At 44.0% G+C, this 14,723-nt stretch overlaps 1 protein-coding gene across 1 annotated transcript; it reads right to left on the reverse strand.

The window, feature by feature from the left end:
* Positions 1–1,391: 1,391 nt before the first annotated feature.
* Positions 1,392–14,187, reverse strand: itih6 (inter-alpha-trypsin inhibitor heavy chain family member 6). The gene is made up of 17 exons (XM_069660366.1): positions 14,023–14,187; positions 12,056–12,091; positions 11,105–11,259; positions 9,430–9,540; positions 9,079–9,326; positions 7,920–8,089; positions 7,686–7,802; positions 7,426–7,597; positions 5,716–7,338; positions 5,549–5,575; positions 5,397–5,414; positions 5,249–5,296; positions 5,128–5,157; positions 4,925–4,969; positions 4,721–4,834; positions 3,800–4,186; positions 1,392–2,519 (listed from the first exon to the last, which is right to left on the reverse strand). Exons 1-17 carry the CDS (start codon positions 14,134–14,136, stop codon positions 2,266–2,268), a joined length of 3,669 nt encoding a protein of 1,222 aa, XP_069516467.1. The 5' UTR covers positions 14,137–14,187; the 3' UTR covers positions 1,392–2,265.
* Positions 14,188–14,723: the final 536 nt, after the last annotated feature.

The raw sequence follows: 14,723 nt of genomic DNA on the forward strand, positions 1-14,723 counted from the left end.
TTTGAGCCTTAATTTGGGGTCTTATTCAAACGTTTGGGCCCTTTAGAAATTGTTTTAGTGGCAGGTCAGTCTTGTGCCAAAAATAGTGTCTCTGTTATTGGCAAAAGTTGCTGTTAAATTTGGTGGTGAGTGTTGCTCTGCAGATCTAACTGAATACTACAGGAGGGATTTTGTTTCCCACCAAACGAGGGCTGTTATTGTTCACCTGAGCCGAGGCAGTCCCTCACATCTCTTCAGTGCACACTCACTCTCACAGCATGATTGATCGATCAACAAGCAGCTCTGTTTCACCTTATCCACCTCGACCGATCCCTAAAACTAAAGGTGGTGATACAATATCAACTTTTACATCAACATCAACAGACAACGTCAATGTTCAGTGTTGACTTTACACTTCTGTATTGAAAAATGTTTAACCTCTTCTCATCTGGAAATGTCAGATCAGCAGCAACCTCTATTGTTCAACATGCAGAATCACAAATGTTCCAATCACAGCCCACATTTTGGGTCATGTGATCTCTCTGGCCTGGAAAAAAAAATTCTGAAAAATGGCGGCCATTCAAGCGTAATGGACTGAGCAGAAGGAACTTATCCTGATAAAAAATGACTCTGGCAAGAGACTGTGTGGAGAATATCTGTCAGTTAAAACTAAATAAATATAAACCAAAAACTTTTAAGATGGTTTATTGCCTTGAAATTTGTCAGTTAGCAGATTTGTATGAAATCGTTTGAGCTAGCTTAAGTTGCGGTCGTACTAGGGGTTGCTATGGTAACGCCGTAGTTGCGACTGGAACGGAGGAGTACAGAGAGCCTTGTTGCCCGTGGACCTGTTGCCCTGTGTCTCATCATGTTGCTTGTTGATGTTGATGTAAAAGTTGACCACCTTAAGTCATCGTGTGTTTGGGGTGTTGACGTGTCTTATTGTTATGCTCTATTTATTTAAATCTCACTGACGTATCTTAAACGCTGAATATGCTACGCTTTATGTTCCGATGATGAAATGGATTTTAAAAGTGATGCACACCGGATTTACTTGTTTTTGTTTGTTACTTGCTGTGTCATGTGTTGCGTTCACCTTCTTCAGTGATCATACCGGTGCTGCATCATGATTTAATATGATTCTAAGCATTCCTAAGAAACAGGTTTTGATGGAAGGACAGCAGTCAGTCAGTCAGTCAGTCAGTCACGGAGCTGAATCAGAATCTTACAGCTGTGTATTCACTACAGTTTTCACACTGTGCGTCATTCATTATTGTGTGTGGTCTTCATCCTGGAAACATGTGATCTGAAAAAAACTGGAATACTGTTTACTCTTAGATATATCTGAAGCCCTCCCTCCCCCTGCCCTTCCTCAGCATCAGATACTGTCCGCTCTTTTTTTATTTATTGAAAACAAAAGCCTCATGTGTGGTTGTACTGTTTTAATTTCCATCCAGTTTCGGGCCTTTGGAAACCACTATTGACAATATCCCTTGAAATTGACAAAAAGAAATAGGCTGAGTAGTAGAAAACTTACTGTCCTTGTTTGATCACTAGTATGTGAACAATGCCTAATGTCTTGTGTAACAAATAAAATGAATTAAACTATGAATGAAATGATAGAAAAATAAAAAGCACATGGCAAACCTGGGAAGAGTTTCTTTTTCTTTTACACTACATCCAGGCGAGTAACCCTTTGTTAGAAGATTGTCTATACATATATATATAATAATATTTTATATACACATACTAAAAAATACAACTTACAGATGATACACTTTTAATAATTACACATGATTCTGCAGGAGAAGAATCTGGCTTTTCCTAAGAATCACTCCAGGATTAAATCTGATAAATATCTCTGAAGTTTGGTGGACAGAGTTTGTGTGCATTTTTTCCTGCTGCAGCTCAAACAGACATTTTGTGGTTGCCATGCGACAAGGAGAACATTGCGTCTCTGTCAAAGATACAAAACACAGAGCTTGAATCCAATTCAAATTCATTTATGGAGAACAGCACCATCATTCAGTCCGTCAATATATTTGTTGAACCAAACGTCCTTATTATCCTTTAAAAGCAGTTTTGTCTCTCTTAGAGTCTCTAATCTGTCCTCTTTTGAAACCACGCCCGTTTCACTCCTCTTTACAGAATATAACACAGTCCTACTCTGAGTTTCACAGAGTCCCACTTCTTGCTCTTCCTTTGTCCAGTAACCCCGTCACGATAACTGCTGTGACCTGAGCCGAGCAGCACAGAGGCAACAAGGTGGAGCCGCCTCGTCTAGGATTACACATGATCCACCACGTAGCTCTCGTATGGATGACCCAGCAGTCTCTCTACCTCGGCCTTGGGCACCACCCAACACTTGCCTGTGTGACGTTTCCTCACCGAGTCTTTCAGTGTCTTGTCTTGCAAAGTGACCGGCATGTGCTCGGATCCCCACCGCAGGATGCCCCGGACCAAAGTTCCCTCCTTGTGAGCTGCTCCGTCCAGATTGTCCTTCACTGCAGTTACGCTCATGTCAGCGTGCTGAAACTGACCTGTAGGCAGACAGAGGACACCAGTGGTGTAAATTAATGAAGTGCAAGTAAAAAACAAAAGCACTTATCTTTACTCAGGTATTTGAATTTGATGCTTCTTTATACTTAAGCTAGTATTGTATTTGTTACTCTTGTACATGTATGTGAATGCTATACTGTAATTGAAGAAGAAGAAGTACTTTATTAATCCCCGAGGGGAAAGTCCATCTTTATTTTACAAACAAGCTACATGCAAAGGCCTGAAATACAGACATGCACAAACAGGACCCTGTTGACATACACTAATTGAGAGATGTCAGAGTGATGGGGCTGCATATGGACATTAACCCCGAGCAGTGGGGGATTCAGAGCCTTGCTCAAGGACATCTCGATAGAGCCCCAATTCCACGCTTGGTCCATACCGGGACTTGGACCAGCCTCCGGTTCCCAAACCCAAGTCCCTACAGATTGAGCAACCGTCTACCCCTTGCCAGTGATGTCTAAGCTTATTCTTAAGTTCTACTTTTATATGCTTATATGTACTTTACCTTTTAAGATTTACATGTTAAACCAACGATAAGCTAAAATTCAACCTTGAGTTTACTGGGGCCCGTTATAACCCTCCAGATGTCTATGAGTTACTGGCCTTTCTGTGTGTTTGCACGTTGTGCCTGTGCATGAATAGGTTCCCTCCGGGTACTCCGGCTTCCTCCCATAGTCCAAAGACATGCTCGGTAGGTTCTTTGGTGACTAAAATTGACTGTAAGCGTGAAAGGTTGTCTGTCTCTCTGTGTTAATGACAACTAATACTGTTGTGCTTGATTGGTGATTGGTCTAGGTGTACCCCGCCTCTCCCCCAATTAAAGCTGCAAAAGGCTCCAGCCCCCCCCGCAGCCCACCAGAAAAGATAAAAATGACTTTGTTCTTTTTTCGTACCACATTATTTATTGTATGACTTCTCACATATATTTAATGACCTCTATCTAAGGGCCCAGCCCTTACCCAGATTACCTTAGATTACTTTCTACTTATTATATTACTTATAACTACCGAAATATATGCCTTAATTAATTTAAAAAGTAGTTAAAACCATCTCCAACTCATAACATAAACAAGCTAATTATGTATGTCGTGAACAATAATATATGACAAATGTTTTTTTGCAGAAACTTTAAGTACACCTGGTTGATAAAAGTTTAACTAAAGTAGGAATTTGAATTAAGACTTTCACTTGTAACACAGTTTTAGTATTAGCTGAAACTGTGTTACAAGTGAAAGTTGAAGATCTGTTGTGTACATACCCAGGAGGCCTTGCGTTGAGGCAGACAGCCCCCGACCATTTGTGATGTAAAAGCCCAGGTGAGCCATCTGCAGGTAGCTGGGGTGCTTGTAGTGGTGGAACAGGACCAGGAAGCGCACATCCCTGGCCAGCTCGATCCAGCAGCTCCGATGGTTGTCCACGGTAACCGTTACACCCTGCCTCATCACGGATCCCTGCTGATTGATGGGGAGGATGTCCCGACCCTCCCCTTCCACCACTACGGCGTCCAGCGAGAGGGTGATCATGATGTCACCAGAGCCGCCGCCCGTGGCTGAGGAAACGGTGAGCTGGTCGAAGTAGGTTCTGGTGCGATCTTCTACGCCGTGTTTGGAGGGAGCGCCCATGAGGTGGCCATCGATAATGATCCCTTCAGGAGGAATTAGACATGTTTTAGTAATGCACTTAAAGCCCTGACTGTGCAGTAACATACAGTATGTAAACATGTATATTTAGACACTTAAAGCTCCTGGAAATTTAGCTTGGAATAGTAACAAACCTAGATCTAAAAACAGCTCAGTTTGCTGTTAAGATGTTTCTCAAGACTGTGAGGGTGTGGAAAATAACATTTTGATTGACACCTGCCTGGCATCTGCGATATGCACGACAACGGTGCATGCTACAATCGGCTTATTGCAGCACTAAACAGTCTGTCTGAGTCTGACTTACAAAATGCTTTGCTAACAATGTCTTAGTTAGCAGTTAGCATACTCATGTAACATTAGCTGAGATGCAGTCAGTGCTAATGCAGGGTGTAAACAAGCTGCAGTGTGACTTTTCCTTTTATTCGATCCAATCATACCCACGCCCAATTCATTACATATAATACATTAATACATTAGAGGTCTATAACGGTTGTTTCCAGAGGCTTTAAGTGAAATGAGAGCTGTGTTACTCAGCATACCTCTCTCTGGGTCCTCTAACAGTCTGAGAACATCATTAGCCCGGCCGTCTACTGTGAAACACAGGCCCTGATGCAGCTTCGGCAGCTGAACCACAAAGTGAGGATCTCCGTCAACTACAACAGATAACGAGAGCATTAATACAACACAAGTACCTCAAATATTCAAGTACCTGTAAATAAAAGCACATAAATATAACTTCTGACCTGATGAGGAGAAGACCCGGACCGTGCTTAATCTGGACGGAGGTTCTAAAAGCACAAGACATTCAGCTAAAGGACAGTCCAGCTACGCACTGAAACCAATGACAGGACTAGACATGTATTGCTCGCAGTGTCTCTGCAATAAATAACATATTATATAACATGATAAGACATTCAGCTGTAGATAACGCCCATTAAATACGTACCAAATGATTCTGTGTCTGCAGTATCGTCCCCTAAAAATGAATCAGAGAAACACATGGACGTTTTAAGGCCTGAAAAGTAACAACGGTACATAATGGCCTCTAATGAGCATTTCAGACTTACAGGAATCATAGTTGAGATCGTAGTCGTAGTCATAGGTTGCATCATAGTCTGAAAAAATGGAAGCAAGCTTTGAGAACAGCACAGGATACATGCTGCTAATGAAGGATTTTACAGGGAACAACAGGATAAGGCTAAAAGTGATACTCACCTTTCACAAGGTCAATATCTGTAAGAGATAGAGCAGAAGATAGATTTACTTTCAATGGTTTATCTGAATTTCATTATTCTTGAATTTGTTTTTACCAAATAAAACATAATTAAAAACTTAGAAAACAGTGATATAAATAGAAGATTCAGTACCTTTTCTCTGAATGAAAGTGGAGACATCTAGTGGAGAGATAAAGAGCATTCAATAAGCAACATACTTCAGCCTGCAGCCATTATATTCAGCCTGTAATCCCTCAGGGCTCAACAAGCTATAATTAGCATGATTAGCATCAGCAGCCAAAGGAGAGTGTACCACTTACCCAGAAGCCCTGCTGCCTCCCACGGCCGTGGCCCGTCTGTGACACCGGGCATGGGGGCAAAGGTGGCCGACACAAAGGTGGCGATTCTCAGGTCCGTCTCTGAGTTTGTGTTGTTGTCGTCCACAGCCGGAGCCGGGGCCGGGGTGGGGGAGGTGAGCAGAGACGACAGCTCGGGCGGAGTGGTGGTTCTTTCAGGCTGAGGGACATCTGGAGCAGACGTGGTGCTGTTTTCTGCCTCTGTGGAGGGCACGGTCGCTCTGACAGGAAGTGTACCGGGCTGTGTGGGAAGGGGTTTCCCAGGCAGAGGTGCAGGGTCGGTTCTGACAGAGCTGAGTGGGGGTGTGGTGCTGGTGGTGAATGGTACCACTGGGGTGGTTGTTGAGCGTGTGGTTGTTTTCACGGTGCTTGGCTGGGGGGTGGAGACTTTTCCAGGTGCAGGGGGCGGTGCTGTTTTTAAAGCATTAAGCAGGGAGGTGGGTGTCTTACCAACGGGAGGAGGAGGAGGAGGAGGAGGAGGAGAGGCAGATTTGGATTCATTTTGGGGAGGAGTGGGCTTTTTACCCAAGAATGGTGCCGGGGCGGTTTTGACTGTGCTTGGACTTGAGGTTGTTGTGGTTTTCTTCGACTCTGAAGGTGTTTTTGCTGTAGAAGTTGAGACCTTTTTAGTCGGTGGTGTATTTGGAGGAGGCTGAGGAGGGTCTGGTTTCACTTTGTTTGGCCTGGAGTTAGACGCTGAACTGAGCTTCTTTGCTGCACCAGCAGCGGATGTCTTGGTGGTGGCAGTGGTTGCTGCGGTCGTGGTTGTAGTGGCTGCTGTTGTGGGTTTTGCAGTAGTCGGAGTTTGAGCTGCTTCATCTGCATCTGGCTTTACTACGACTAAAGAAGTGACTGGTGTTACAAAGTTATATTTAAGGGATAGATTGGTGGCTTTGTCTGCGAGTAACCTTTGAGTTGCAGGGTCAGTAGCGTTCAGTTTGGCGAGCAGCAGCTCTTTGATGGTGAAATACGCCCAGAGACGGTGCACAAAGTTGGAGATTCCTTCCAGGCCTCCTGAACAGTTGAGAGAATCTGCGCTCCCGTTCCCCTCTGTGTGGGAAATCAAGACGTCATTTTCCAGCTTTACATGCTGCTTCAAATCAGTGGCGGACATGGACACCTTTAAATCCTTCACCCCTGGTTTGACCTTCCCCGCCACCACCAGCTCGGAGCCTTGGAAGTAGTTGGGGAACAAGGAGCGGGTGATGTCAAACGCCTGATCGTCCAGATACGTGAGCTGGATGTCTGATAGCAACGGGCTGGCTACCTCATCATAGAAGCCCTTCAGCTGCAGGGCTGCGTCCGCATCCTCGTACACCATCCTCGCCACACCTCGGTTATCCAGAGCCAAACGTTTCATGAGGAGGTAGTCGGCATCGTCTCCAAAGGCGAGGCCAAACAGAGAGGCCGAGCCCAAAGCCCTCTTGGCGTTGCTAAGGATGGTGTCGCCGGCTGTCACGCCAATGGTTGCCTCCCCGTCAGTGAGGAAGATCACCAGAGGGACACGACGGGATGAGAGGTGGTTAGGGGAGGATGGAGGGTTGACGAGCTGGGCAGCAGAAAGCAGAGCTGCATTGATGTTTGTCCCTGTTACAAAAGAGTAGAACAATAGGGATGATTAGTTTTAAAGAAAGAGAACAAACAAAAGACAAAAGCCACCACGTCTCAACTCACATCCTTCTGCAATAATCCTCTTCACAAAGTCTTTGGCGTCCCGCACATTCTGCCGAGTCGCCCGCACGGTTCGTCCTTTCTTCCACGTGTGAACCTTGTCTGAGAAGGTGATGATGTTGAAGTGGTCTCCCTCTCTAAGGTCCCCCAGAATGGTGCTCATGGCCTGCTTGGTCTACTGACAGAAATGAGAAGAATTATTGACAGAAACTCCAAACCTGTAGCTCTAGCCATAGGACGTCCACGAGGTCTGTCCACTTTACCTGTTTTATCTTAGTGCCAATCATTGAGCCACTGACATCGATGACAAATATGACATCCTTGGGGACCACAGGAAGCCCTCGAGGTGCAAAGTAATGCACGAAGTAGCCATCGTACACCTGAGAGAGGAGTCATAACACATCTTTAAGGGGGAGAAGACGGCCTTTACTGGTACCAACAAACGAGTGTTTGGTAGTGTGAAAAAAACAAGCTATAAATGAAAATATTCTCCTGACCTGGACTTCCCCCATGAGGTCTCTGAGGTCCACATCATACTGAATGATGAAGTCTGCGTTAAGACCTTTGGAGGAGATGCTGTTCTGCTGCTGCACAGATGGACTGTAGCGGACTCGAGCACAGCCACCACTCCGCTCAACATGGGTGGAGGCAGGTGCGACAGTCTCACCTGCAGGACAGAAGCATGTGGTTATAATCAGGAAGTAGTAATCTTAAGATGATCAACAGCATTTACATTAAAGGCATAGTTTTGGGAAATCGACTTATTTGTGTTCCAACAAGAATATTGAAACCAATCTCATGACGTCTGTGAGCTAAATATCAGGCTTCAGCCAGTTAGCGTAGCTTAGCATAAAGAAAGAAAACAGCAAGCCTGGATCTAAGATTTAATAATGTGCCAGACTTTTTCTTGGCAGGGAGCAGCGACTTCCTGTACTTTCCTGACAACCTCACTGTGACAACAGAGGCATGTTCAGTTGGAAAACAGAGTGCAGCGCTTTGCTCTGGTTTCCTGACTGAATTACATGTTTTGGGACAGTTTTTTTTAGCCTTTTATGCATTTATTGACAGAGAGAGGAGAGTGGATACTGTTGGAAACAGGGGAAGAGAGAGTGGGGGATGACACGCAGCAAAGGCCCGAGGGTGGAAGATGAAACCCGGGGCCGCCACATCGAGGACTGTGGACTGTATCTAGGACGTGTGAATTAACCGCTGAGCTAAACCAGCGCGTGCAGGTGTGGGACTGGGTTTTGAGGTTTGTGTTCACTCCTTTGGTGGTTGTTTCATAGGTTTTACCCAATCAGCAGCGACAGAGCAGGCAGTGCGCATAAAACAACATTAAAAACAGCATTTCTGATTCAATAAATGTTTTGCTACATGCTAAAGAAGCAACCAAGCTTTGTTAGCTGTGTTTCAAGTCTTTATGCTAAGTTAAGCTAACCAGCTGCTTGCTGATGCCTCATATTTACTGTACATACATGAAAAGGATATAAATCAGTCATCTAACATTCATTAAAACTTAAATACTCTTAACGTTCCCCAGAATGTTCAGCCATTCCTTATACTTCAATTGACCATTTGTGATTATTTTTTAAGTAATTTTTCAATCAGGAAGCCTCGTGAGATTCCTCAGAGCTTTTACTCTTTTCTCAGTTTTACCTTGAGCTGTGTTGGAGAGCAGTCTGCTTGTCTTGAGAGGAAAGACTTTGATGAAACTGATGCTCGTGCGCTCTGTTATGCTGACATCCAAAGTGAGGTTCTGCACGGGCTGAGCCGGCCTCAGACCCAAACTGAGCTCGTAGCGGCCGAGTCGACGGGGCAGCAGCTCCTCGTAGGAGAGAGAGAAGAACATCCGAGCTCCAGACGGCACGCTCACCGCCACACGGAACTTCTCAATCTCCCTCTCTCTGAAACATCAGAGTTTACAGCTGTTAGAAAACATGCAGCACGACATGGATAATCACATTCTACATTTGTATTTAGAGAAAGGACTTAGTCTGTGGGACTGACTTGGTAGCAACAAGCCCGGCTGTTTTTCCTTGCTTCTTCGCAGCATCGTAAATTTTCCTGGCAGCAGCTCTTTCCTTCACCTGGGCCACATACACCTTGCCGTTGGAGGTGCTGATGGTGGAGAGAAAAGAGGAAGAAATAGCTCTCTGTGTGACTCACAGTAGCCGGATTATATTTCAGAAACACGCCTGGCCTGCTTCGAGTTATTCAGCACGATTTATTTTATTTTGCTGCTTGAATTTCCAGCGTGATCACAAAGCGGCTTCTCAAACATGCATCGCACTTGTTTACCAGCGGAGCTCATTCCATGTGAAGGCGAGGCGGGGTCATAAACAGGGCTGCGTGGAGAAAAGTAATTTCCCTCTCAAAACAGCATTAATGAAGAGAGATCTCGCAGGCTGATGACGCTCTGAGGGAGTGCCGCTGGGTGCTGCACCCTGCAAAATCCCAACCAAAACTACGGCTCAAAAGTCGGATCCAATTCACACAGTGCACTTCCTAGAGTTCAGTGCCGCTGATGTCACATGACAAGGTGCTAAATTGAGGTCAAGTGCTTTGAACAAATATATATCTAAAGGAAAAAAAATCAAGGGCTAGCTAAAATAAACCCGCAGGCTTGAAGCGGGTCTTGTTTGAGAAACAGAGCAGAATGGCATGAGTGGAAAATGGAGGCGCTTGTATTTATATGTGTGGCTGGCTGACGGTGACCTGCACGCAGAACACAGAGCTCTTAGTTTCACACACAGAAATGCCAAAGCAACACATTTAGCGCTGCCTTTTTCCTCCCCTATTCGATGATGTGCAGGCGGCTGAATGGGTTCTGAGTGTGCGTGTTAAAAATATAAACGTGCAAGACTGGAGTGAAAGAGAGATGTGAGGGATTAGTTCCAGACTCACACATACTTAAAGATCCACCTCCATGTAAACGCGCAAACATACAGTAGATGTAGGCGTGTGTGTGTGTGTGTGTGTGTGTGTGTGTGTGTGTGTGTGTGTGTGTGTGTGTGTGTGCAGCGTATCTAAACTGGCCGGCTGCCTCAGTAAACTGTGCGGGGGAGAAAAAGGGGGACTGGGCAAACTCCCGTCATTTTCTCTATTAACTTTTCTGACTTCCATTCACAAAGCCGGGTATTCATCTGCCCTCAGGTTCCCCCTCCTCCTGACCTGCTTCCGCTCCCAAATCCAGCTCCGGGCTCGGTGTTTGGCCTCCGCGGTGTTGACTTATTTTGTTTTGTTTATATTTAGCATTTTTGAAGGAGAGTGGTTAGAAACCCGGTTAGTAATCAGATTATGCATCTTCCTCCAGACCGGAATTATAGCTCCTTACATAATTCCCTCTGAAGTTTTATTTCTGGATTCTGCCCATAACACATTACTTTTATTTATTCTAATCTTTAACCGAGTGGCAGACGGGAATGTTGTTTTCACAGGCAAGAAATCATATTTCCCTGACAACCTTTTTACTTCTGACCTAGTAGCTGTCAAAACCTGAGCTGCACTTTCAAGAAAAGGCCACATTTGTTGTGAGAAATGACGATAAAAACAAGGTAAGTGAGGTGATGAATGCTGGGATTTTCTTTCTGGGACTTTTAAAGCCATTTTAGAGATTAGAAATGAAACGCTGCAGACTCTAGGTAATAGAAAGGCAGTGTCAGAACAAGTAGGACTGACTTACATGGTGAAGTTGGAGATGAACGCAGAAGAAGGCAGGTCCACTTCGAAGGCAGCCTCTTTGGTGATTGGCAGCTGGTTCCAAACTGAACTCTGGACCGTTGTGACAGCGTAGCGGGACACGACTCGACACCTCACATGGTAGTCTGTAACCTTCAGCTAATGACAACATAAATACATGTATAAATTACTTATCACACAGGAGCACAGTTGTTTTACTATGTGATAAAATACACAAAATGCAGTCTTGGTGGACTGAAAGGACAAGAGGCAACCGCTAAATATATAACTTCTAATTAATGCATCTTTTAAACACTGAACTACACTGAACCAAACCATAAAGCGCACATATAACTTTTCCTTTCTTCTCCTGTATCCTGTTTTTCCCTGCATGCTTTGCTCTGACGAGTCATCCAAACATTACAAAGCAGTTCCCTGCATGGCGTCTCTGTCCTGCTCCTGTTTACTCGGGGAACGCCGGCGCCTGCTGAGACCAACTTGGTCAGCGGAGGCCACATTACTGCGGGACGAGGCGACAGGCAGGAGGAACACAGCCCGCAGCAGCCCTCTAACTCAGGGGTATTTAGGAGAGCTGTGGTTTGTGCCATACACACTGAATTACTGTATGCTTTTCAGGGGATTTCTTCACAGTTAAACTGCAGCACACACAGGACAGGCAGATGATACCCTGAGAGGTGGATGTTCCCCTGTCTGTAGTTTCATTCTTATAACAGAGGGCAAGACCAGAACCAGAGTAACTGTATTTTAAGATCTTAGAATTTACCTCATTCCATTTTTCTGCGTTCAAATGCTTATTGCATTCAAAGAATATCATAAATGTTTAAAAGGAGTTAGGAATTTAGATTTTCTGCATGAGGAGCTCCACTCTTACGCCAACATTTGGTGAATATTTCGCATCTATCTGACGCATTTTATGACAACTGCACAAACTTACCACCGGTCTCGATGCTTTGCTTTGGCGTTTTTCTCTCTGGAAAAGAAAGACAAAGTTATAAAGTTAATCAGGTAAAGAAGTGGTTTTGTAAAATGCTTTATTGTTGATTAATTTCTTGTTCAAAAGAAGAGTTGTTTATAGATACTGACCGATATTGGATTTTTTTAGACCGATACCAATATTAGAGTGAAAAATGTATTTATTACTGATATGATGGCCGATATAAGTTTAAAGCTGAAATGAAAATAAAAATCCAGTCATGTTTTAAGACTCTGTTTGAAATAATTAATTGTGTCTGATCTGTTTTTTTCTGCAAAATATGTTTAATTACCTTGTAAAAATCCTCCCGAGGCATCTCCTCCTTCTCTCTCATTAAATATTCCTGAATCTGTATAGGCCCCGCCCACTATGCACATTTCCAACCGCCCGCTCCGTCACGAAACCAAACACGTCTCTGCCATCGTTTAGTGGCAACTTGTTGAAACTTAGCTAGCTTGAAATGTATTAATTAGTAGTAGTAACGTTAACGTTAGTAGTCAGTAGTGAGTTTGCAAAAATGACAATGACGGTCACAGCTGGCTCGCGCATCACCGAAGTGGTTGCCATAGGTTACACATAATGATATGCATAGCGTCACCCCGTCCTTTAACAGGATTGGCTCCTTAGGTTTGTGACGTCTCAAACCTGCCAATCTGAAAACGTGTTGTTCAGCCTGTCCTTGGTACACTGCAGTTTAAAGCAGACAGGCCCAGCCATGGAGATGATGCTCATGTTGTCCCTGATATGTCTTGAAGCTCATGAAGAACACCACATGGAGATGTTTACAAGGTGAAACACTTGATTCTCACAGGAGGGGGTCTTTAAAAAATATCTGACATTATTAACTACTTCTAGTACAACCACCTTCTGCACAGCTGGGATGCTCTTTAACATGTGCTGCAGACAGTGTTGAGAGTCTTGTAAACCAATGCTGAATTAATCTGAGCATTTTATGTTCAGTATAAAAAAGTTTTCAAATCAACAGATATCTGAAAACACATGCAGATACAGATATATCTGTGACAGGCCTATATCGGCCCGATAATATCAGCCTATCCATCAGGGTCTAGTTGTTTGGTCTTTAAAATGTAAGACATTGTAATAATATAAATCAGGCGTCCTCAAAGCATGAGATAATGTCCTTGAATGCCCTGTTTTGTCCACAACCCAACGATGTTCAGTTAACTGTCATAGAGAAGTAATTAATGCATAAAGTATCAGTGTATAAAAAGCAGGAATTTGAGACATTTTTTTCTTAATCAATTGCTCAAACGGATTAATCTATCATTGGAATAATCGTTGATTGATTAAACAGTTGACAACTAATCAAGTAAGCGCCGCAGCTCTTTCCATCAGAGCGTATATCAGTACCTTAGTTTGCTCAGAATGCCTTTCTATTTGAAGTTATCGCCACAATCTGCCTATGTGAGGGCTGGGTCAAGATTTTGTGTCAAAATAGTCTGAATCAAAGCCATTCATGAAAGGAGGGGAAGTGGAACTGGAAATAAATGCTTTCACTGTACACAGGGCCAGCAGCGCCGCACGGTTTGGTCTCAAATGTTAATTTTGCACACAAGTCATTGCTGTGTCAATACATGACCACATATCCTGGTCAGTGCTGGGAATTCAATACAAACATAACTTTAAGAGTGGAAACCCTTTATGGGGAAACATACAAATCTGTAAATCATGTAAAAACTACTGTAGCGTATGTTCAGCCACAGTCAGACACTGCACTGGTTACCTTACAGCTGCAAAAGCTCAGTACAGGACACAGGGACTTTTACATTTTCAAAATAAAGTTCTGTATTATTAATGTTTTACTATCTTGCTTTGATTCATCCTGGAATAACTCAATAACTATTTCAGAAAGTAGCATCAGTGGCTTAAACACAAACATAAAGAGAAAAAAAAAAAAGATAATTTACCTGTAAAAGATTTTTTCCTCCAGGATTTGCTTCATAGTTCCTCGTTAATCCCTCTTGCACATAGAAAGTGAAGAAAACTAAAACGCACTGAATTTTAAAGTTCATCATGTCCATGGTAAGTCAGGTATTTAGGCTCCAAAGTGAAGTAAACTGCCCAGAGGTCTCGCGTTGTCAGCGGGACTGAGGCGGCTCGTGCAGCAGGACGCTGTGCACATACCTCACATTTTACACAACTTACTTCTTTGCAAGGGGCAGTCTCTCCCTCCCTCACCTCTGCAGAGTTTAAACCGCTCCTCTGCAGTGATAATGACAACGAGAGAAAGAAAACGTGCTCTGATAAGAGTGAAACATCCGTCAGGTGAAGTGAAGCGTGTGAAGTTCAGTCACAAAGTTGCGCGAGTCCCGCTGCGTTGGAAGAAAGCAGCTCCCAGCTTGGGCTCGTGCACGCTGGAAATTTCGCGGACTGCTGCCACCAAGGTGCACGAGAAATGAGGGATTATTAACCCCTGCTCGACTATTTTGGGGGGGTAAAAAAACACCTCCCTCTTCCGTCCTCTGAAAAAAAGCTGCAGTTTGAGTTTTATTCCTTTAAATTACTCCCAAATGTGCGTTTCTCCTGAGCGCTCTTTCACAAAGACCCATTATTGCCTGAAAGGAACAGTGCGTCGGTCTGTTGGGTTAAATCAACAACATACCATGTC

The sequence above is a fragment of the Semicossyphus pulcher genome, unplaced genomic scaffold (assembly GCF_022749685.1).
Source record: "Semicossyphus pulcher isolate SPU_LCO1_2020_fin unplaced genomic scaffold, fSemPul1.0.p SCAF_13, whole genome shotgun sequence".
NCBI classification, from domain to species: Eukaryota; Metazoa; Chordata; class Actinopteri; order Labriformes; family Labridae; genus Semicossyphus; species Semicossyphus pulcher.